This window comes from Pavona decussata, unplaced genomic scaffold, assembly GCF_977016875.1.
Source record: "Pavona decussata unplaced genomic scaffold, jaPavDecu1.1 SCAFFOLD_300, whole genome shotgun sequence".
Taxonomy (NCBI): Eukaryota; Metazoa; Cnidaria; class Anthozoa; order Scleractinia; family Agariciidae; genus Pavona; species Pavona decussata.
The window spans coordinates 3524145-3546277 of NW_028145697.1; the positions used below are offsets into that span (position 1 = coordinate 3524145).

Consider the following 22133-nt stretch of genomic DNA (forward strand, 5'->3'; position numbering starts at 1 on the left):
TTCTAACGTCTAGCTAGTTAACTCTTTCACACAAAGCCCAATAATTGAAAACCTCCCCATCACGCCTAACTCCCAAACGAACGGAAAATGCTGTGAAAGGTTGGACGTTGTAGCGAGGTTCCCCAAAGTAGCGCGATATTTCGGTTTCCAAACTGATAAACCTTCTTAAGTGAATTAGGAGAGGATTTGTTTTCTAGACAGAAAATTCCGGCAGCCACAACGCAGTCGTTTAGTACGTAACAACTTTCGAGCTAAAAGTTACCAAGTCTCTCCTCGACGCCGAATTCTAACCTGATTAAACGTTTTCAGTTAAAATGGTAACAATAAAATTATAACTTTATTTATGTGTCGGGGTACTTAACACGGCAGTTCTACCTGGGAACGCTAAAAAAGAGGAAAAGAACTGGCACATAAATATTTCTAGAATTCTCAACTGAGGAGACTGACCAAATGGCTTTTTACAAGCGTGGTCCAGGCGAGGATTTGAGCACTGAGTGGGATACAAATCCAAGTAGTTGCAGGAGGATTTGACGAAGACTCCACGGAACCCTACGGAAACACTTCGGCCCAGCTTCGCTGGCTTTCATGTGGGCGTCCGCCTTCGTACCCACGGTTGTGTTCACCGTTATTTTTAGGTGTGTGAATGTACCATTATATAAAGCGTTTTTATTCAGTTTGAAAAGTATGACGGGGCCCACCTGTCAGATTGAATTGGTTTCTGTTAAGACTAGGGGTGAAGGTTAATTTGGGCCCCACCAACAGAAAGTGATTATGGTACGTTTCAGGGTTCGTCTCAGTAAGAGTTTTTTCTGTTTGGGTTTCACAGCAATCTGTGAGCGCACACCGATTAGTAAGGTTGGTTGAAGCCATACTCCTTTGGCAAGAAATTTATTAAAATTCCTTGGTAAAGCTATTAAAATGCCAGTCTTAGAACAAAATACTCTAGGTTCACCGTCACTCCTTTTATTTCAGCTTTAAAAATCTCGAGTTTGATACTGAGTCATGCAGTAATTTCAGGATATTTCTGCTGCGGTTTCATGACGAAATATAACGTCAAAATTTTAGTTTCGAGAGTGTTTAGCATACAATGCCGGAGGGGTTTACGGTTTGAAAGCAAATATAGCATAATGATATTTTCATAGAACATCGTTTGACATTGTGGAAGAGGAAACTGAAAAATTTCGCTTTTTACTTAAACAGAAAGCAAACGGTATTAAGAAGTTTAGTATTATGTGCTTGCCCAACGGCATCCAGTATGTCAAATGGAACAATCCTACCGGGAAACAAAACATGTTTTTTTCTTGAGGTTATATTGTTTGAAGCCACTGATCGACCTTTGTACATCACAACAGTTCTTACAGCAGTCATTAATGCTATATTCTTAGTTTTTGCTATCGTTGGAAACAGCATAATTTTATTGGTCCTAATTAGGACAACAGCTCTACGGACTTGCTCGAACTTATTCCTTGGAAACCTGGTTTTATCGGATTTATTGGTTGGAGGAATGGTGCAACCTCTTTTCGTCATTTATAAAATCGGAGAACTGTTGGGGAAGCATTCTTGTCCGGTGCATGCACTGTTTGCGACGAGCGCTTGGCTTTGCTCCGGTGTATCATTCTTGACATTGACAGCATTGAACTGTGAGAGAGGCATTGCTATCTTCACTCCGCTCAGGTATAACACTCTGGTAACCACACGGAGAGTGCTCAACATTTCACTCTTTATGTGGTTGTTAGCACTGTCGATTGTCTCATCGCGTTTTTATGGCCTCAGCAACGTAGTCTTCTATGTTATATCGTGCACCATCATTGTTGTAAGCTTAGCGACTTTTCTTCTTATTTCAATTGGAATTCATCGTGTTGTTCAACGCCATCGAAAACAGATTGCAAGTACCCAAGCTTTACAAAGACATGCCCAAGAAGCTGGCCACGCACGGAACGTGGCCTGGGTGACGTTCATTTTCTTCATGTGTTATTTACCTACTTTAGCAGTGATGATAGCATATACAATTGTCGGTTACACTGCTAACTTAAAAACTGTCTACCTTTGGTCGGACACGCTTGTTTTTCTCAACTCTTCAGTCAACCCGGGTATTTATTGTTGGAGGAACAGGGGCATTAGAAAAGCTGTCTTAAAATTACTGAAATTGAAGGGAGATGCTAATTCTAAACGGGTACAAGCTGATCGACGACCTTCAAGATCTGCCGTCATTACCGAAAATATCCAAATGGACTTCTTGCAGGGGAGAAATACCCAATGCACCGTTTTAGCTAAGTGTTAGCTTGTTTGCTCTCATTAACATCAGATTCAAATGGGAAATAAAATCTTTATGTAAAAGAATTACGCTCCTGATCCATGTGAAGTATCAGCGTCTGGCTAGGTACGGATAAAATTGGCAGAATAAATATTGGTTTACAGTTACTTTTTGCAGCATTATATAACTGGTAATATGCAACGATGTGCAGTCGTATTCTATTTAAAGACAGTTGAGCCGGTTGTCAGCTGAAACGATACTTCACTAAACTCCGAATGTGCTGGTTAGACCGGCTTCATTTTCACTTCGTTTTTATTATTATAATTAAAGACCCTGTCGCTGACGGGCTCCGTTCGCCTGTGGTGTATAAGTTTGCATGTGAGGGCTGTAATGCCTGTTATGTCGACGAAACAGCCCGGCATTTTTCCACACATTTTCAAACATCTGCAGAATTCTGAACATTGTCGAGCCTTATGTTTATTAGATTGTTTCCACATTTTAGATCACGCCTCTGTACCATTTTCCAACTTAGGAAAAAAGTGGCGTTCCATATTCAAAGAGCACATTCTTCCTTGAATCAACAATTACGCCATTTACATCTAAAATTATCCTTTTAATTCTCACCGTCATTGTCACGTTTCATGTTCATTTTAATTTATTGTCACCATTTATCATAATTAGCATGTTTGTCTACTTATTATAAATTCAACTTCCAACTCTTTGTACATTTTAAAACTGACTGAAGATGACAGAAGTCTCTGTCGAAACATGTTTTGTAAACTTAAAAGGTTTCGTCGTTTTCTTTAAACTATTGTAATTGCATATTACTTTTATAATTATTATTATTACTATAAGTATACCTTGTTTATACCTTCAGTTACAATACATGTTATCGAACAGTCTTCATGTCCTAGGGCTGTAAATTATTACGTGATCACTGGATAAATGATAGGATAAACACCGGATGTTTTTGAGGTCTGTACACGAAACTGTGAATTACCCCGAACGATGCACGTTCTGTAGGATATATTGGCGCGCGCTCTGTTAGTTGTAACAAAAATCTTAAACGTTTTGCTGGAGTCCTTTGAAACTGAAATATCGCATTAAAATTCAAACGGAGTTTTGGCAAATGGAAATTGTCGACGTCGACGTTTTTTCATTAATCTGGGTTGATTTTCAAAGATGAAACAGAAAACCACACTGGAATGACGATAACCGGCGGTCTTTTCAGTGGAGTGAACACGACAATATCGCGGTCAGAAGAATGCCACTTAAAGAAACCGCACGAAGAATTAACTAGAAAGCTCTCCAACCGAGCATCACTGATTAGTTCATCTCATGCCTGAACTTTCGCCGAGATCTTCAAGAACCATGCACAAAGCTGTCTTACAATCCAAGGGCCTATTGAACATACAAAGTTTTAAGATATGGGCGACGGAAAGACTGGCTGATCAAAAGTTTGCACACAGTGTGAACAGTGACATAAGAAGAAGAACGCCAAGTGGCGACTCACCATTCAAAGCAAACAACATGTTCGCGCGTTCACATTGGACACGCTAGAGGATGCTAAGAAAATCGCAGAGAAAGAGCAGGATAAACGAGCTACAGTGTGTTAAAACCGCCTACTTAAGACGCATTTGTCCTGGATTTGGTCAGATCTTTGCTTACTGTGAGAAGAAAAAATACTTTTTTTTCTGTGTCCAGCAGAAAGTAAGGTGCCCACTGTTCAAGAACGGTTCTACTAAACACTTCAGGCTCTACAAGCAATGTACGACGTGCTAATTGCTCTCACAGGCCATGAAGGTGCCTCTGAATGTCTGCAAGGAGGCAACTGGTTATCTGATTTGGGTTCTCCGAATGCTAGAGACAAGTCATTACTGATTTTTGAAATGGATATGAGCAACCCATAGAGCCGCAAGACAACGATGTACGGCTTCCTGTAAATGCCAGTCACATAGCAGACCATAACACACTTGTAAGCCAACCAATGTAGCTAAAGGGTATAGCTATGAGCCAATAGTGTCTAAACAAACTTTGCTAGAATTCAGTATCCTAATAAAGATCCTTGATTGTGATTGTGATGTACTGAGGACATACACAGACCCATTACTAGAAGAGTGCAAAGATGTATTTGGAGGGCATGGAAAATTTTGGATGGGCAGTCCACCAATCGTTTTTTGGCGACTTGTATTACCTTCTCCTTTTTGTGGGGAGGAAGGACTACGGGTCGCCTAAAAACGACTGCGTGGGAGGCTATCCACCAATGTGATTGCCAAGTCTTTCCAGCCTGTAGAGCTTGAGACATTGTCGCAAAGGTCAAGCAACCTACTGATTATATCCAGTACGTCAGTAGTGAGAAATCGATCTTCTGAAGCTAATGGGTAGGCCACGATACGCATCTGTTTGTCTCCCAAGGATCTGAATGTTCCAATAAAGCGTGAACATTTCCCAATGCCAACAACCTTAGAAATTGCAACCAGACTAAAAGGGGGTTAATTGGTTAAAGGAAAGAGAAGTCTTGAGAAAACTCAGCGAAGAGGTTGTTGCCGAATGGTACTGTTACACACTCATACCGAGACTATACCACGAGGCTCTGTCACTATTACTGCACTTGTAATCGCCTCCTATGATGTCAGTCAGCCAATGTCATCCAGTGTGATGTCTTAATAACCGGGAGTTTATGCTATGACGTTGTCCAGGCGGCAGACTTCAAACCACTGAAAACCATTTTTTTTCCAACGCATGTGACTACGTTTGTTGAACTATGTCATCTTTGTGGAACACAGGCCGGGAAGGAACCACCATGTTGTTGTCTGATATCCTGGGTCAAGCATGCATGCATGGAAAACGAAATCGACCCAAGATAGTGATGTCCTACATGATTCTTATACTGGGGTTGAAAACTTCAAGACCCATAATGTGCGTGATTTACCTAAGGAGAATGGTGGGGATTACTTTATCATGCTGGACAGACATTCCTTCTTCATAGCCTGTTGAATACTAGTATGGTTATTTTAGAGTGCAAGATTTGAGTAACAACAAAAGTGGCTGCATCACCATTATTACCCTTAAAGTCATGGTTTTCAAGACATGGTATACCTGTGGCCCCGTTCAATGTGACGACGCTGCCTTTCAGTAAGGAATGGAACTTTCATCACATTACATTACAAGTCCTTATCATACGCAAAGTAACTCAGTGGCCTTGAATGTTGCCCACAGTTACTGGTCCCATCAACAACACCACTTTTAGAGCCCGGCCCAGGCAGCAATGTTCGACGCTTGATCGCTTCTCATTTGACGGTAGCTACAAGACTTTGACGAACAACTTGACACTGATTGTACTATGGACTATTGTAGTTGACTACTGGCTAAATGTTCTCCTATTCCGATTAGTTTAAGTTGATCACGGGACATGTCCATCCAGCGAAACTACCCGAATGGATGGTACTCGTCCTCGGTTGTTCTTGAAAATGTTGGACTGCGTTGGAACCGTTTGAACACTCCGTTCATTCACCATTTGCCCAACATTCGTTCAACTTTTGTTGAACGAATGTTGGTCAAATGTTGACACCGTTTAAACGGACCTTTACTTGTATATTTCTTCTTTTTCTGATTGTAAAAGTTAATTCACTATGGGTGTTCCTCATGTAGTGACCCGAGCTTGAATTAAGGATTTTTTTGTCACCGAGGTCGAGTAGAGAAAAACGAAGAAAGGTTTAATAAAAATTTGCGTTTATTAAATTTCCTGACTAAACCTCACGCGCGGTCTTGCTACGGCAATAGGCTTAACGCCAGAAATTTTTGTCAGGCTAGCCATTTCTAAAATCTGAAAAAACTGGGTATATAAAAAAAACGCCCACACTGTTGACAGTCCTGTGGATGAAACTTGCGCGCAGACGTTTTCCATTTGAGCAGAAAGAAGAATCGTCTCTGCTTTCCGCGCGCTCAGAAGAAATGGGAAATGTTTTACGCCCCAAAATTTGTTTCATCCAACAAAAATATCCAACATTGTTGGATTGGTCAACAAAGATAGAATGGCACAAGTGAACGAGGCGGGGGAGCTACGGCCCCCCGGTTGTCAAAGTAATTGTTGTTAATCGGTCAAAGTGGTCTGGTATTCGAGTACCAAAATGTCATGATGGTAAGCTATACCTTGTAATAAAAAGAAGAAAAAAGCCTAACACGACGTGCAAAAATGACTTTGCTGATAAAAAAATATCCTCACTCAACGGGGCACCACGGATATTTACGTTACGGCACCAAAACAAAAATTGATAACTAAATAAAGTAATGAAAAATATTAATAAAATCTCGACTTTGTAAAAACAATGTTAGAAAAAAAAAAAGAGACTCGTATCACTGGCAATGCTGAATTCCTGAGCGGATTGTGCTATCCACCACTAATAAGCACGGGGACAACAGTAATTCTAATCGTCTGTGTTCTAGACAGCACTGAATTTTGTTGGAGGAGAATCTTATTTTGTAATATGAATGAGCCTTATGCATCAGTAATTTCTAACAGTTTTCAAATTTCCCGCGGTACAGCGAAGAAACTAAGTTGATTTTTTCATCTCTGGGCTTGCCATTATTCTAATGAAAGTCAATTCAGGCCAAGCAAAGTATCAGATAATCGATAAGCCTTATTTCTCATTATCGTTTTCAGTCCTCCTTCGTGATTATCACAAATGACTGATTTGAAAATCACGAGGCCGTCAATTTTGCTTTGAGAGCTCAAATTGATGTTTTATGCGAGTCGACTGTAAGTTTACTGGTCTAAATCATGGAATGACTTAGCATAACTTTCTCTCTTTTTTTTTTTTTTTACGTTTGACCGCTGATTCGAAGGGCTCTGGGGACGAGAATGTCTCCAGTCTCTACCAACCATCGACGAACGCCTAGCAAAATTTTTCTTTTGCAGGTTTGTTACTTTCTTGTAAGTATGAATACGATTATTCATAGGTTAGATCTCGTGAAACAAGCCAGAATAGCGGCGAAGTTTTCTTCGATGACAGTTCAAGCGAACAAATCAACAAGGACTGAAAAACATGGAAAGTATGTAGATGAAACAAACACGAACAATGTGCTTGAAAGTGGCACCCCGAGGCTCAGGTACGGCTGGGTGAAAACCATTTTGTGGGTGTTTCAGTGCTTCTTTAAAATATCTGTCTATTTTAGTTAGCTACCTTTTTAACTCTTTTGAAATTGCATACTTTTCTTTACTTTTAAAGTTATTGTTGTTTGATTTGTTTAATTTGCAGGGACACTGGAGATTAAAAATATCAGTGTTATTTATTTTCTGCATGAACTTTACTAGTGAAATGGTCATCAGATATATTGTGGAACTGTGACATGCATTTATTTTTTAGGGGATTAATTTTGGAGGCGTTTGTTTATACGATAACAAGAACGAACAGCATTTTTCATGTTATTTTTATTGATTGATTATTTTCATTCACACATACATAACTTGTTTAAAACACAGGCAGCCAAAGCATAATATAAGAGTTTGTATGGTGTTAAAATTCAAGCCCACAAAAATTATGATAAAGTCTGAAAAAGCTTATCTGGTGTGTTTTGCTGTGCTTTCATGGCTTCTCAGAGCTTCCAAATGCTTGAGCAAATTTTGAGCAGTTTATCCCTCAACCTACCTCACCATATGCCAAGAAAGATGATATGCAGTCCTACCTGAGCTACTCATTTTCGGAGAAGTTCATTTATTGAGACACCACCCTTTGTTGACAACAAAGTTGAATTCAAATTGGGTGCCATTTTTGCTGCGGAATAGCCGTGTCCCTTGAAAACACAGCAAAACACACCGGGTAAGCTTTTTCAGACTTTATTGTAACTTTTGACCGTTTTCAAGGGAATATTGATGCCTAATTTTTTATCGAGTTTTAATGCCATGCAAACTCGCCTGAAACAGTAGCAGGTATATATTTGAATGTGTGTTCAGGTCACATACAAGTGTCATCTAAAACTGACAGCTGTGAGTAAGTTTGCATCTCTGTTTTTCTCTTGGAATACTTAAATGGACAAAATTTGAGGTGAGAAAATCCTCCACCTCATGTTTTTTTTCTTTCATTTTCTCTATTTTCCATGAGTTTCTGAAAAGGCCTATACGATGGAGAGAGAATAAGTTGGTTGACTTCATATTATTATTTTTTTGTATCCAAAAAATTCAATTACTTCCCCCCACTCTGTAAACATAATACAGAATGCTGTTATTTCTTTTGGGAGAGTTTCATAGGGGTAATGGTTCAAGAGCATCATTGGATAAAAAATAAAAGAAAAATTCAAGAAAATATGGCAATACCCATTTCGTCTGGATAAAGTACTAAATTGTACAGTAATTTGGACTGCTGCTGTTTTTAACTTTCTTGAACAGTCTTTTTCTCTGGTGTTCGGATTCTACTTTCAGGACAACCAAAGGTAATTTGTTATCTGCCATCTCCACACAGAATGGCAGCATCTCTTAATAACAAGAAACACAGAGAAAGACATCATCGTATCATCCTTGAAGGATGGCGTCTTATCACTGAGGCTTTGGTGGCTAAAGCAAAGCCAGTAGCCATATTTTACACTGATTCTAGACTACTGGATCACCTTAATACTTTCAAATTGCCAAAAAACTGTCTGGCTGAAGTGAGCAAAAGCACAATGGAAGGCCTTTCAAATGCTACCACACCTCCTGGTATGGTAGGAATGTTTAAGCGGCCGAAGCAAGGAGAAGGAGGGACATTAAACCACAGCAACTATACATCAGCAGTTAATCCTTTGACAGTGCTATGTGATGGCTTGAAAGATCCAACAAACATAGGTATGGTCATTTTTGTTGTTTTAAGACAGTTTACAACAGTTATTTACATAGCAAAACATTTCCACCCACAAATAGCAGGTACTAGTCAAGGCAGGTGGAGAAAGGGGAACAGCAGTCAGTAATAACGTAAACAAATAACATATACAAACGTAAATAAATAACATTTACAAAATCAGCCACTTTTAACAAGTAAATTGTAAAACTTAACTAATTTTTTCTTGAAACTACATTGTAAACTAAATAAGATTTTCAGTATCGACGTTATAAATTAAACTGTGTGTCTGTCCGATAGTTCGCAATTTTTTGAAGCAGTATGGGCGATCCATCATAATCGTCCTCGGCCTCTAGTAACCAGAATAACATGTCGTTGATATGTTTTTTGAAAGCCCTCTTGGGGAGTTGACGAAGTTCATCGCAAATGGAATTCCAAAGCTTAGCACGGAACCTAGCAACAGAACCTTGGTTTTGATTCAGTCTCGATGGGTTAATATAAAAATTGTCGGAGGAAGAGAACCTGGTCTCATGATTATGCTTTTCATTAGCTTTATTGAAGAGATTACTAATGTTAGTGGGAACAGTTAAACAGGAGACGTTGAACATTATTGAGGAACTGTTTCAACATATAACATATTTAAAAGGAGGATTTTGGAGAAGGTTAATAAAGGCACCGCATGCTATGTTTCAAATCTTCACCAGATGCACTGTCTGATTTTAATTACTGTTTTGCTGATTTCTTGTTCTTACAAAAAGTGAATAGGAAGTGATGTTTTTTAATTAATTTGCAAAATGTTTTTTGGAACGTTCAAATACTATTGTCAGTTGCAATGAGTGCACTAAAACTGTGCTTATACATGTATATCTCAGGGAGTGATAGGTTGATTGACATTAAGTACTTAAATGACAATATTATAATGTTCAATAACCCTTTAACCCCCAAGGCAAAACGACTTTTTCTCCAGATTCAAGACTACAGACTCAATGTGCATGTATGATATACCATTTTAAAGCTACTCATGAGTGTAGTTCATAACTGATATAATTATGGACGAGAAAAGTTATGGCTTTGAGATAAATGACCTTAAAACGTAAAAATTTTAAAGTTCAAAAACGTCCCAATCCTTGTGTATATTAGGTATACCTCCAAACTATAGCTCATTTTGCAGTTCTCAACATGTTCATTAATATGAGAGCTGTCTTAAGACCCACAACGCCTAGGGGAAAAAAGTTGAAAAGTTATGGGGGTGGTCAACATATCACATATGGGAGGGGGTTAAGTTTTTATCCTTTTAATGAGTAGATCTTCACAAGATCATCTCCGTGTCAAAAATTTATAGAAATCTGTCAAATATTGAAAGAGTTATGAAATTATGTGCCAATTGGCACTCTTGGGGGCTAAAGGGATAATAAAAATTATGTATTTATTACTAATTGACTAACATTAATTAACATTAAGGATACATACAGTGTACAGACAACAACAGATTACCATGTTTATATATAACCACAGGCAGCCCAAGCTCAAGCTGTGAGTGATGATTATCTTGCATAATAGCGGTCACAGTGTAAGATATAAGATTTTGTGTGGGAATATTTACGATCAGATTTAGCGGGGAGAAATACTGGAAATTGCTTAATATAATGACACAACTTATTTCTACGATGTATTGCTTATTGTCTGCTTTTTTGTTGATTTGAGGCCATTTAAGTAAGTAATCACTTCCTAAGTTTGCTAGGAAGTGATTACTCACTTACCGCTATTGAATAGCAAACCTGGGAAGTGATAACTCACTTAAAAATGGCCTCAAATCAACAAAGTATTATGCAAGCAGATGATCATCGCTCACAGCTTGGGCTACCTGTGGTTTAACTTGTTTATCAAGCATAGGCTTTTTCTACTTGAAGTGCATTGCGTCCTTCAGTTTAAGTTGATAATTAGTTATTAGCAGAGTAATTTTACAGTAAAGCAATCTGAGAAACATGTAGTACAACAAATTACTGAATTTTCAAGATGTTTCAAGGTTTTTCAAGTTGGTCCAAGGCGAACTGCCGAGGGAACAATTTCTAGTCAAAACAACGAGGATTGAACTCCTTCAATCAACAACACCCTAAGAGAGGATCAAAACGCACCAATCAATACAAACCAAGGTGCTAAGTATACTGTTACGCAGTCGCAATCAGTCGACACCATCACCTGATGAAAATCAGCAGTATAGCGGTTGAAACGTTGCAATCCACATCTATGTGACTCAATCGTGAGCTATTCAACCGAGCTATTATTTAAAACCACAGTGACAAACACCTTTCATAATGTTTTATAGTGTATGAGTTTAATTGTCTGAGTACAGTTGCACATGGACTGGTCTCACCAGTGTTGCTGCCATTACAGCCAGTGCAAGTAAAGTCCCTGTGGCATAGAATTTTTCATGCTAAATAGACATCATAGATTAAATATTATTTGCTACAGGCTTCAGTAAATTGAGTCACACATCATGCATTCTTGGTCAATATTCATTAAATCGATACATACCATGAAACACTGTTCGAAGCTTCGCATCCAGCTTTTAAATGCTGTTTAGATGAACTGATTAAATTGTTCTTTTGCCTGAAAAAATATAGAAGCGTTTCTACTCCACCAGTCCGGCAAAGCTTATATTTTAGCATAAGTAATTCAACTACTAAGGAATGGAGCTTTTTCCCCAAGATACTGAAATAATTTCAGTGAATGTTAATTATTAGCATATTGCCTACCTGTCTTATTCTCCAAAAGCAGAGCACCGAAAATGGGTTGAGGGATCTAAACCATCTGATAGCACTTACTGTAGATGAATCTATCTCGCCCCCTTAGCGTGATCATCTGTTTGAATTATTTATCACTCAAGGAGCATTTGCATTCTTGTACAAAACAAGACAGTCTCTGTAGCAAGTCCTTCTTGCTCTCTTTAGCATTGATTAATTGAATGGTTGCATGAGGACATAACTGCCATGATCACTGCTGCCTTGTGTACACTGTTGGTCAGCTGTTAGTGCACAGGGCTCTGTTATTAACAACGTGCAAAATCTGGTTGGTCCCCTGGCCAACTGCTTAATCGTAGACAATTTAACCTTACCTTTAATTGTGCATTTCTTGTTAAGAGCTGTTACACCATAACTGTGGGTAGGAAACAGATCTAGATACTAGGCATAGGAATAGAATAGACCAGGAATAACAGAAGGCAAGAATACATGTACAACCACTGACCTGTAACTGCTTTGGAGAATGTGCTGTACTTTGCCATAGTAAGCCACAGTATACCTGTAGGTACTGTTTTGTACAGCCACTAAAGGATGTGCTTACAGTCAGGATATATATGCAGGTCTTGTATGGTATAGATGTTAATAATGTGCCGGTCTTATGATTGTATGTTTTTATAATTTTGGGGCCAGGGGCTTAACCTTCATTGCCTTTCTTTGTTCCACACACTGCCACTTTACATTATATTTCCCCGGGTGTGTTCCACATAAATGCCCCCCCCCCCCCCCCCCTTCCATCCCCACAGCTAATAACACCTTTCCTTTTCAGTTTATTTATTTGAGGTATTACGTAATAGGTTATGGAGAGATTGGGGAGATGTTTGAACTAATTACTGATTTATTTAATATTTATTTAGCTGGTGTTCTATTTATTTATTTATTTATTTATTTATTTATTTTTGTAGCTATTCATTTATTTGCTTAGTTATTTTTTTAAATATGTATTGCCGGCCACAAAGTGTATCTTTTGTCTTGTGTGGATGTTTCTAAGTTCAACATTCAGAGGTTTTAATCTTCTATTTAGAGAGTCCGTTTGAGATTTGGGTGTTGTTTTCAGAGGGTCGTTTATTCATAGTTAATTGAGGGACTGGTTATCAAACCTAGCCATGAAAACAATGGTGCTGCAATTTATATTGGAAGAGTCGCAGCCATGCTTAATCCTTTGTTTTAACGTTTTAACACTAAAGTTAAATATCTTAACACGAACGTTTCTATTGGTCAGTTGCTTCAACACATTTCAAAATCTTTTGTTGTCTGTGCACGGTCAAGGCCACAAATTCTAAAAAAAACTTATGACAAAGAAATTTGTCAGGCTTCATAACCATTGCCTTTTATTAATGGTTATTGAAGTAAGCGTGATACTACTCATCTCATGTATTTTATTACTAAAGGTACATTAGTGCGTGTATGTGCAGCAGCAGGGTGTGAATCATTTATAACCTCCACTGGCTGTGTAGATGTGTGGGATCCTAAAGTCTTGCGTTGTGCTGCTGGTGGACACTTTCATGTTCCAATTTACTACAATTTGAGTTGGGAAGAAATTAAGAAGCTTATTGCCAACAAAAGGATATTTCTTGCAGACAGCAACACCTCTGGTATGTGGAAATTTGTTAACTTCTTAAAAGGTATTACAGTCTTTTTTGTAATGTTAAAAAATAAGCAGGAGTCTTTTATCGGATTTAAAACCGCGAGGCGCAGCCAAGTGGTTTTAGACCCGATAAAACACGTGCTGCGACTTTTTTGAACGGCTTAAAAAACATTCATGGAAAAACGAGTGTCAATAGAGTTCATAACAATTATGCTTTTTCGAACGTTGGAAATTAGCATACGAAAAAAACACCGCGAACTAATGAGGAGTGTTTTATCAGCTGATAATAAGGAGGATACTAATAAGGAGGAATTTTAAAGAACGTGTAATTTTTGAGCTGAGGCTGTACGTTCTTCTCATTTTTTTTTTTTTTGGCAATTCGAACCTGAAAAAGTTCTCAAGATGTTCTTAAGTTACCTGTCATAGCATTTCAATAAATCTATGCGGACAATTGACCAAGACACCAATCAAAGAGCAATAGTTATGTACCACAATGTGATGTCAAGTTGCTTGTGACAGGCTCTGTTGTGCGGCTTGCATGAACTCTAGTCCTGGGTACAAGATGTATGGATTGAACTTTTACATGTATTGTTTTATCCGTATTTTATACTGTTCATTTTGAAAACATTTGATCCAAGATAAAACTGTTCTTAATTGAGTCTCAGCCTGGGTAATGTTCTAAGTATGTTCTTAATCAATCTCAGCGTCAAGGTTCTTATGTAAAAGGTTCTTGTAAAAAAGAGTGTGTGATTAAAATAACAGTTTGAAGATCACTTTTGAGCACGACTCAGTTGACAGCAATCAACGCTCCTCTGTGGAAAACGCTGAAAACTGTGTCCTATTATAGTTAGTTATCACTGATGTTTGGGGGCATAATGTAGAATGTTTTTTTCACTTTACTTTACTCCGGACTCTATTGTGTGCGGATCAGTTGTAACTGTTTAAAAAACCAGTTTAAGAATGACATCTGCAACTAAATAAAAATCTACATGCATCTTGAGAATAATGTTTTGTTTGACAATCATAGTGATTTAGTTGGACTCAAGTCCTTTTCAAGAAAGGATTCCAAATTATTTGTAGCCCTATCCTTAGGATTAGGACTGAGAGCTTCGCAACGCATTGTAGTTGCTTACATGCTTATTTACACTGTAGACAGTATGCAGAGAACTTTGCTGTATGCGACATATGCTGACAACAAATTTAGTAATAAATAAACTAAACCTACAACTTGTCGTGTATGACATGTAAACTCTTGTTGGAATTTGAAACATGTTTTACATTGCAACGAACTCAACTGGGGCCACCCAACATTGATCAGCCAATCACAGGTCACGTTTACAACAAAGGAGTTTGGCTTTGGTAGTTTGTAAACAAATAAAAAACGAGAGCATTTCTTTAAATTTCCAAGTGTCGGTTTTTTTGGTGGGCCCAGTTGAGTTCGTTGCACTGTAAAATCCTGCGGTATGATCATTCTAGGCGTAGGCAGTTATGAATGATGAGATTTCTATACGACTTTTAACATTAACCAACCGAGAGCATCCTATGCCGGTTAGTTGTATAGGGCAGTTGCAAGCAAAAGTTGTACCATCCAAAGAACCTTTCCTTTTAAAGAACCTTTCAACAGCGTGTAGAACTGTCTGGGTCAACCTTTTTACTTTTATTCCTCTGCGCCGGCATATGCCACACATTGGCATTCAAATCCTAGCAGTATGCAGGATGTTTGTCCCATAAACCTAGTTTAATGGCCCTAGCTCCCACGAGTCTCCTGTAGCTCAGTGGTAGAGCATCCGAACTAGTAATCAGAAGGTCTTATTTTCGACTTCTGATAGAAACCGACTCGGATTTCCTTTTTTCCGAGTACGCCTGTGTCACTCACTGAGTAACACATCATTCTCAAATTTAGTTTTGTTTGCATTTGAATGACAACAAATTTTCATAATAAAAACTTAGCCTCTGTTTCATAATGAGGTTCAAAACAACAAGGAAATGACTTATTGTGGGGTGATCAAATTAGCATGTGCGTATTTCTCGGTTTTGACTCTTTGTCCGCTAGAAGTAGGTAATTTTTTCAGTCCTAAAAGCCGCGCGTGCCTTTGTTCTATCTAGAAGAATGCAGTTAAGCTCATAGAAAGGTGTTGGGTCTTATCGTTCATGGCTTATACCTTTTACGGTAATTACATGACAATGTTTCAATCGAGTGTATAGTAACTTAAAAGAGTTGCCACATAGAGTCTGTTTTGCATGCATGATGCAAGATAAGTGCAAGCATAAGCGTGCACAAGTTTGTTTACTTGTACGGTCACAGGTGACATCCTGTACACAGGTTCAGTGCCTTTGAATTTTGATCACCTGTGCATTATGGTAGTGCTTATGTTAGCATTAATTCCCGGTTTAATTACTAATCTGATACTAAAACCCAAGCACAAGCATTAGGACAAGAAATATAAGGAGAGATTTCCTTTTCTTTGTGTGCGTATTATACCTGTGGTCATGCTTGCATCGGGCTCGTGTACCTGACGTAGGCTTTGTTGTGTTCAATTACCTGGCCTCATGTACGCTTGTAATACCTTCTTGTGGTTCAATACTAATATTACTTCGTTATGTTTCCAGCTGCAGGAGAGCAAAACATTCCATCATCAAAGCACTATCAAATAGAATGGACACTAGGACCCAGCGTTCTCATAGTTGGTGGAGAGACTACAGGCCTGGGGGAAACTGTCAAGAACTTAGCTTACGAAAACAATGGACAAATTGTTCATGTACCAATGGCAAGCAAAATGGATAGTTTGAGTGCAGCAATGGCGGGGGCAATAATTATATATGAGGCATACAGGCAAGCGATCTCTACAACACATCAAGAAGGATCGTGAACAAGATGTAACGATTGATTTACATATACTGTATGGCTGAGTCTCTTCTAAGTCAGTCCACATCGAACTCCTGGATAAGTTAGATAAGAAAAGGAAAAGAAGCTAAAACAAAATAAAAAGATCAAGCAAGGAACTGAAAAACTTGAGGGACTGCACTCACATTCATCTCTACTGACTAGTGTTACCAGGAGTGCAAAAACAAAAAAACCATAGCTTTCACTGCATTAATTTTTATTTAAAAGTCAACACTTTGAAAGTGAAATGTTTGCTTGAACGGTAGTTGTGAACCTCGGTCTCGGTGTTTTCGTTTTGGGCATTCCAAGATGGTTTCTTTTTGGGATAAAGACTGACACAGGCTGGGGACAACTCCAAGGTTCGTCATTATGTTGTTACGTAACATAAGATGTTATTTTCGATCTGCTAGAGCAGCGTTGTCAGATTGCAGGAAACCAGATATGGAATTCAGATCACTAGCAGTCTCATGCAATAGACTAACGACGAGGAAATTTAACGTTAAAAAAAATAAAAGCGACTTAAATTCGCGTTTATTTTCTACAATAAGGTAACTTTGAACGTCATGTAGGTGATCTATGCGTGTTTTACTTGTATTGCTATGCATTATCTGAGTCCTACATGTTAATACATCAAAGCACTGCGTTAGAACACCAAAAAGGTAACGATACAGTACCATACCAGGAACAAACACAAAATGCCACAGGCATCTCGCAGATTTAACCCTAACTAAACGCTAGCTGTGTTAAATTTTATTCAGTTAACATTACGAGATTTTCAGAATGGTTTGATCTCCATACTTTTTTTTATTTTTTTTTTTTTATTTTATTTTTTTTCAAGTCAAGGGATTTTACATTATTTTTACAAAGCAATTGCAAATGCGACAAATTACAAAATTACAAATGCAACTAATTTTGATCTCCATACTTTGCCGACTCCTGTCTGTAAGCGTTGCAGCAGAAATCGTTATTATATGCAAATCATTCTCGCAGGAAAAACGCTGACATACAGTTTTACTAAGGAGATTGAAGAAAATGGTGAAATAGAGTTTGTAGTCTGTGTTAGGGGAGTTACACGAAAACCACTACATCTCTATACATCCCCTTTGCAATTACAAGCATGGCAAATACATAGAACTAAGACCCAGAAATAAAGAAATAATTACACATAAAACAAGCAAAGAAATTACGACTGTCGGTGGATGGGAAAAGGTGGAAACCGAAACAGTGTTCGCTAAGAGCTTGATCAAGCGAGAGCGTTACGGCAATTCGGCGGCCATCTTTACGTAATCGTGTCAGATCTTTATCCTTTGGATTTCTTGTTTTACAGTCGAACCTCGATTTAACGATGTGCAACGGAACTAGGGAAATTAGGATAGGATAACTTAATTTATACGGTATTTCCATCAACTACATAATTATCATTATCAACTAACTATCTATCTACATAACTAGAATTATGAAACTAAAAAAACAACAAAACAAAACAAAGTGGTTCGTTGTATTGAAAACCTCGTTATAACGAATCTCCGGAAAAACAACTAAAATGTTCGTTATATCGGGGTATAGTTAATCAGTTGTTTCGTTCCGGTATTATGTTGCACCACCCAGGATTTCCGGATCTGAACGATTAAATATTGAACATTTGTGGATTAAATGTCTGTATGAAGCTACAGTACACTGTATATAGCCCGGGGGATGGGGAGGACTCCCACATAAAAGTAACGGGGGTGATCTTTGTACCTTTTAGGGGTTAAAATTTCTTTGGTACCTCTCAGGGTGCTAAAATCTAAAATGACTTCCGTCAGAGGTGTGGTGGTACCTTTTAGGGTATTGAGTCGAAAAATGCGAGAGGAAGAAAAAAGGAACTGTAACTTTGGCCGGCCTGAAGAATATTGTTCGTCATACCGAGGACTTCGTTATATAGAGGTTCTGTTCTATACATTTTAAAAAGCCGGGCTGGAGAATATCGTCCGTTTATATACAGAGGTTCGTTGAATCGAGGTTCCACTGTATATGAGGGACTGATGTGTTATGTTCAATGTCTGTTTAGCTGCAGTACTGACCGACGTTACATTACGACAAAGTTAGTGCATTTAATAGAAGTATAAACGAACTCCGATCCTGGAAATGTCGAGAACTGAAACATCACAAGATATGGGCGAAGATTCCTAAACAGGGCTGATTACATCGGTTGACGGTTGGCTTGGCAAGGAACATTTTGAGGATGAGAGACCAGTTGAAGGCAAGTTGGAGGCGCTTTAGAAAGAAAGTGAGAATTTAAAGGAAAAAACAACAGAGATTGAATCAAAGGTTATATTTATTTTTGAGAACATGATGTACTCGGATAGTTAAATTGTTTGGGGACTGTCCATATTTATTGTGTTGTGGAAAAAGTAAAATCCCATTCGTCTAAACGTCTTTACTGGCGAACCAGTTAATTCCTATACAGGCAGAATGTCAAAGTAAACCCGGACGCAAACAGCTAGACTTTTCACAAATCGTCCTTGCGAGTTTGGCGAGCGAGGCAAACTTTTTTATGAGGACTTCTTTGAAAGTATAGCAAACAGCCAAAACTCTAGTCTGAAATGTCAGCCGTCTCCTCCCCCTGAGGAGACGGCTGACATTTTAGACTACCAAAACTCGTTTATAGGAAAAACACCAACATGAACGTTTGACCTTCACTGTTTCTTTATTCAAGGAACTATACAGACCAGAATTTAATCGACATAATTTCCACAATGCGAAGAAAACTTGCGCTCCAATGTAATACTGAAAAGAAGTGATATTTGTGGACCCCACTAGTACACACGGCTCATCCATTGGTCATTTGGTTTCTTGTGTTTTCGTCTGATCCGTTTTTCTGGCGCTCTAGATCTCATTGAGTCTTGGTCCTTGAATACGAACTAGGAAAAAAGTTAAATTATTTTAAATTGCCCCATCTATTTAGGCTTTGCAAAATAAACCTAGCAACAATAAAACAATAAGCGTAAGGCACTTTTAACCGTTTTAAGAAATGGTTGGCTTTACTCGTCTGCATGGTATTATTGGCAGCTGTCATGAATACTGTCGTGAAAGGAAGGGACATCAAGGATGGCATCGAAGGATTAGTTTCCAATGGATTCTGATTGGCTGAGAAGGAAGAAGTACGTACACATTCGGGAAAGAGGTGGCTAGGATAATAAATGGACCTTTAGAATAAAATATCGTGTTTAACCTTATACCTTGAATTTTTATTTCCGACTTCATGCCAAGTTGTCCCGATTTAGCTATTCCGGCCCCAGGATAAAAGAAAAAATAGTTTATTTTCACGGCTTAATTTAGTGTCGTTTGTTACATCACAAAAGATGCAGCTTAAAACATTCTTGTTTAGAGACAGTCAAGCCATTTAGTAGCAAACTCCGTTCATATCATAAAAGAATACTCAGCTAAACATTTGAAGTAAAAATTAGGTAGAATACGTTCGAGTAAGTTAAATGCTTGATTGAAGTTTCAGACATGGGTTTCCTACCGGGTACTCTTTGTCGGTTTGGTTAAAAAAAAAACCAACAGTTTTAATCCAGTGGCCATTGTCAACTCGGTTTAATTCTTAGAGCTTCGTACAAACTAAATTATCAGTTATATGATCTTGTCATACCTTATTTGTGGAGTAGAGGCGAAGGTTACAGTGGGCTGCACCAGGGCGACATCTTCCGTTGAACTCTTGACTAGTCTCGGCGGACTCCACCAACTTTGTACATAAAATCTCTAGAAACAAAGCAAGTACAACGCTACAAACATAGACTCTGAGTTTCATTTTTCCCCTTTAAATACTCTGCCTTGGTTTTTGGAATTCAGCTTAACAGGTTGAAGACTTTGCAGGATGCTTGAGAAATGCTACTTTTATATAAGAGCACGAGTATTGATGAAACGTCTTGAGAAGTACCTTCGTTATTTGTAGACGTAGGAAATGTCGCGTTCAAACGCACCGGGGGCGGATAATTTCAATTACTTTGACCGGCAGTCATACGGAAATCTTCAGATTTTTAATCAATTCTCTAAATGTTTATATCCGGCTACCGGTTCTGTAATTGCAGGTGATTAAAGCCTTTTACTTCAAGAAGTGCCAATTAAGCAAACTCGTAATAGTCATCAACAGCATACAGTGAATAAGCCTTTGATGTCTACTTACTGTTTGAAAACGAGTTTCTGCGGCGTTAATCAGTACTTCAAAGCGAACGTTTTTATATTTTAAGTCAATTAGTTCAAGCTATAAACAAGAAGGACAGAACACTTTAGAACGCCTCTTAAATCTGTATTAAATTAAGGAGGCAATTCACCTAAACGCCATTTTTCTGCCACTTGACATGGCTTTAATGGAAATTTCTCATTCACGTTTCAAGCCATCCAAAAACCCTATCATTATCCCGTGAATCTGTGTTGTGGGGTATTTTGTGAATTTTTGGGTGATTTTTGGATATATTTGGGAGGAGTAGTTTTTTTGAGAAGGATTGGTTAAATTAAGAGAAATAAGAAATATTGAAGATTTAGTGAAGTTTTAAATTAGAATTTGTATTTAATAATTAATAGACGACTACCAAGTTAGCCCACTAACAACCCGGGGTGCTCTTGCGTGGGTATCAACTGTCTGTTGGTGTTCCAAAAATCATTTTTTTTCTTCCATCCCTTCTTAAAACCTCTTTAAATTTCATTCAAATTTAGGTTAATTGCCCCCTTAAAAGGCGCAAACGCTTTCGTTGAAACATCTATAACTAGGATCTGTAGTGTCTCTTGGATTATTTTCTTTGAAGAGATCATTGAAACGAAGGTTTATCATGCAGTTTTACACACGAAAAAAAAGACATGTTTTAACATTTTATTTATTAACAATTTTCTCTGAAATTACAAATAGGTCGCCATAAAAATTAAACTAAAATTCATTTAAAAAAGAAATCGGTGTCGGCATTAATCAGTTCATCAAAGTAAACGTTTATTTGCATTTTATTTAAGTTAATTTATGTCATAAGCGAACGGGACAAAATACTGGAAAACGCCTTCAGAACGTTGGAATCTGTACTTGCTGACGACGCAAACACGTTTCTTAAAAAAAATCGTAACCAGGACCTGCGGTGTGTCCTGAAGAATTTTTCCTGAAGAGGTTATAGAAACTGAGGTTTGTCTCTCAGTTTTACCCGTGGTAAATTCTTTAATACACCATGTTTCACTTAAAATCAGCCTTCATTAGAATTACAAAGAGGTTGCAGTATAATCTCGTCCGTACCACTCATGCCATTAAAACAGAAAATTGAAATAAAAGTCAAAAGAAACCGGTGTTAAATTAGGGACATGTATTTTAAGCGGAACCTTGATTGCTGCTTTTGTTTGTGAAAGACGGTTTGGTTTATGAAAAGAAAACTTCTAGAAGGACATTTATTTTAAGGGAAACCTTGATTGCTGCTTTTGTTTGTTAAAGACGGTTTGTTTTATAAAAAAAAAACTTCTAGAACACACTTCCAGTTTCTTTACTAAAATTGTATTCGTCTGACTACTAATCTCTAGGTATTTATATTGACGAGAATCTGTCCTGATCGATCCACATTTACGAGCTAGCTAAGGACCTTGTTGGTTTAAAACAGGTTAGACTTTTTGTCCGTATGGAAACTTTACTCATTATGTATAAATCGTTATTTTGTTCCTTTATTTAACCACTGTGTTGTGGTTTGGGTCGGAGGCCTCTCTGATAGACTAGATAGACTCCATAATCGAGCAGCTCGGATCATTACTCATAGTGACTTTGGAAACAAGATCAACTGATATCTTAAAA

At 38.0% G+C, this 22133-nt stretch overlaps 2 protein-coding genes across 2 annotated transcripts; both read left to right on the top strand.

Annotated features, from left to right (window-relative positions):
• Nucleotides 1-1096: 1096 nt before the first annotated feature.
• Nucleotides 1097-2340, top strand: LOC146454683 (adenosine receptor A2b-like). Its single transcript, XM_085095094.1, has one exon. The coding sequence runs from the start codon at nucleotides 1256-1258 to the stop codon at nucleotides 2279-2281; it is 1026 nt and encodes a 341-aa protein (XP_084951220.1). The 5' UTR covers nucleotides 1097-1255; the 3' UTR covers nucleotides 2282-2340.
• Nucleotides 2341-7158: 4818 nt separating this feature from the next.
• On the top strand, nucleotides 7159-16876 carry LOC146454684 (rRNA methyltransferase 3, mitochondrial-like). The gene is made up of 4 exons (XM_085095152.1): nucleotides 7159-7363; nucleotides 8713-9071; nucleotides 13253-13456; nucleotides 16060-16876. Exons 1-4 carry the CDS (start codon nucleotides 7194-7196, stop codon nucleotides 16317-16319), a joined length of 993 nt encoding a protein of 330 aa, XP_084951278.1. The 5' UTR covers nucleotides 7159-7193; the 3' UTR covers nucleotides 16320-16876.
• The last annotated feature ends 5257 nt before the right edge of the window (nucleotides 16877-22133 follow it).

Bases quoted from the DNA above. Each gene is read 5' to 3' on its own strand.
- LOC146454684 (XM_085095152.1), top strand. From the start codon at position 7,194: ATGAATACGATTATTCATAGGTTAGATCTCGTGAAACAAGCCAGAATA. The intron at 7,364-8,712 runs GTACGGCTGGGT...ATCTCCACACAG, and splicing joins AGTGGCACCCCGAGGCTCAG to AATGGCAGCATCTCTTAATA. The intron at 13,457-16,059 runs GTATGTGGAAAT...TTATGTTTCCAG, and splicing joins TGCAGACAGCAACACCTCTG to CTGCAGGAGAGCAAAACATT.
- LOC146454683 (XM_085095094.1), top strand. From the start codon at position 1,256: ATGTCAAATGGAACAATCCTACCGGGAAACAAAACATGTTTTTTTCTT.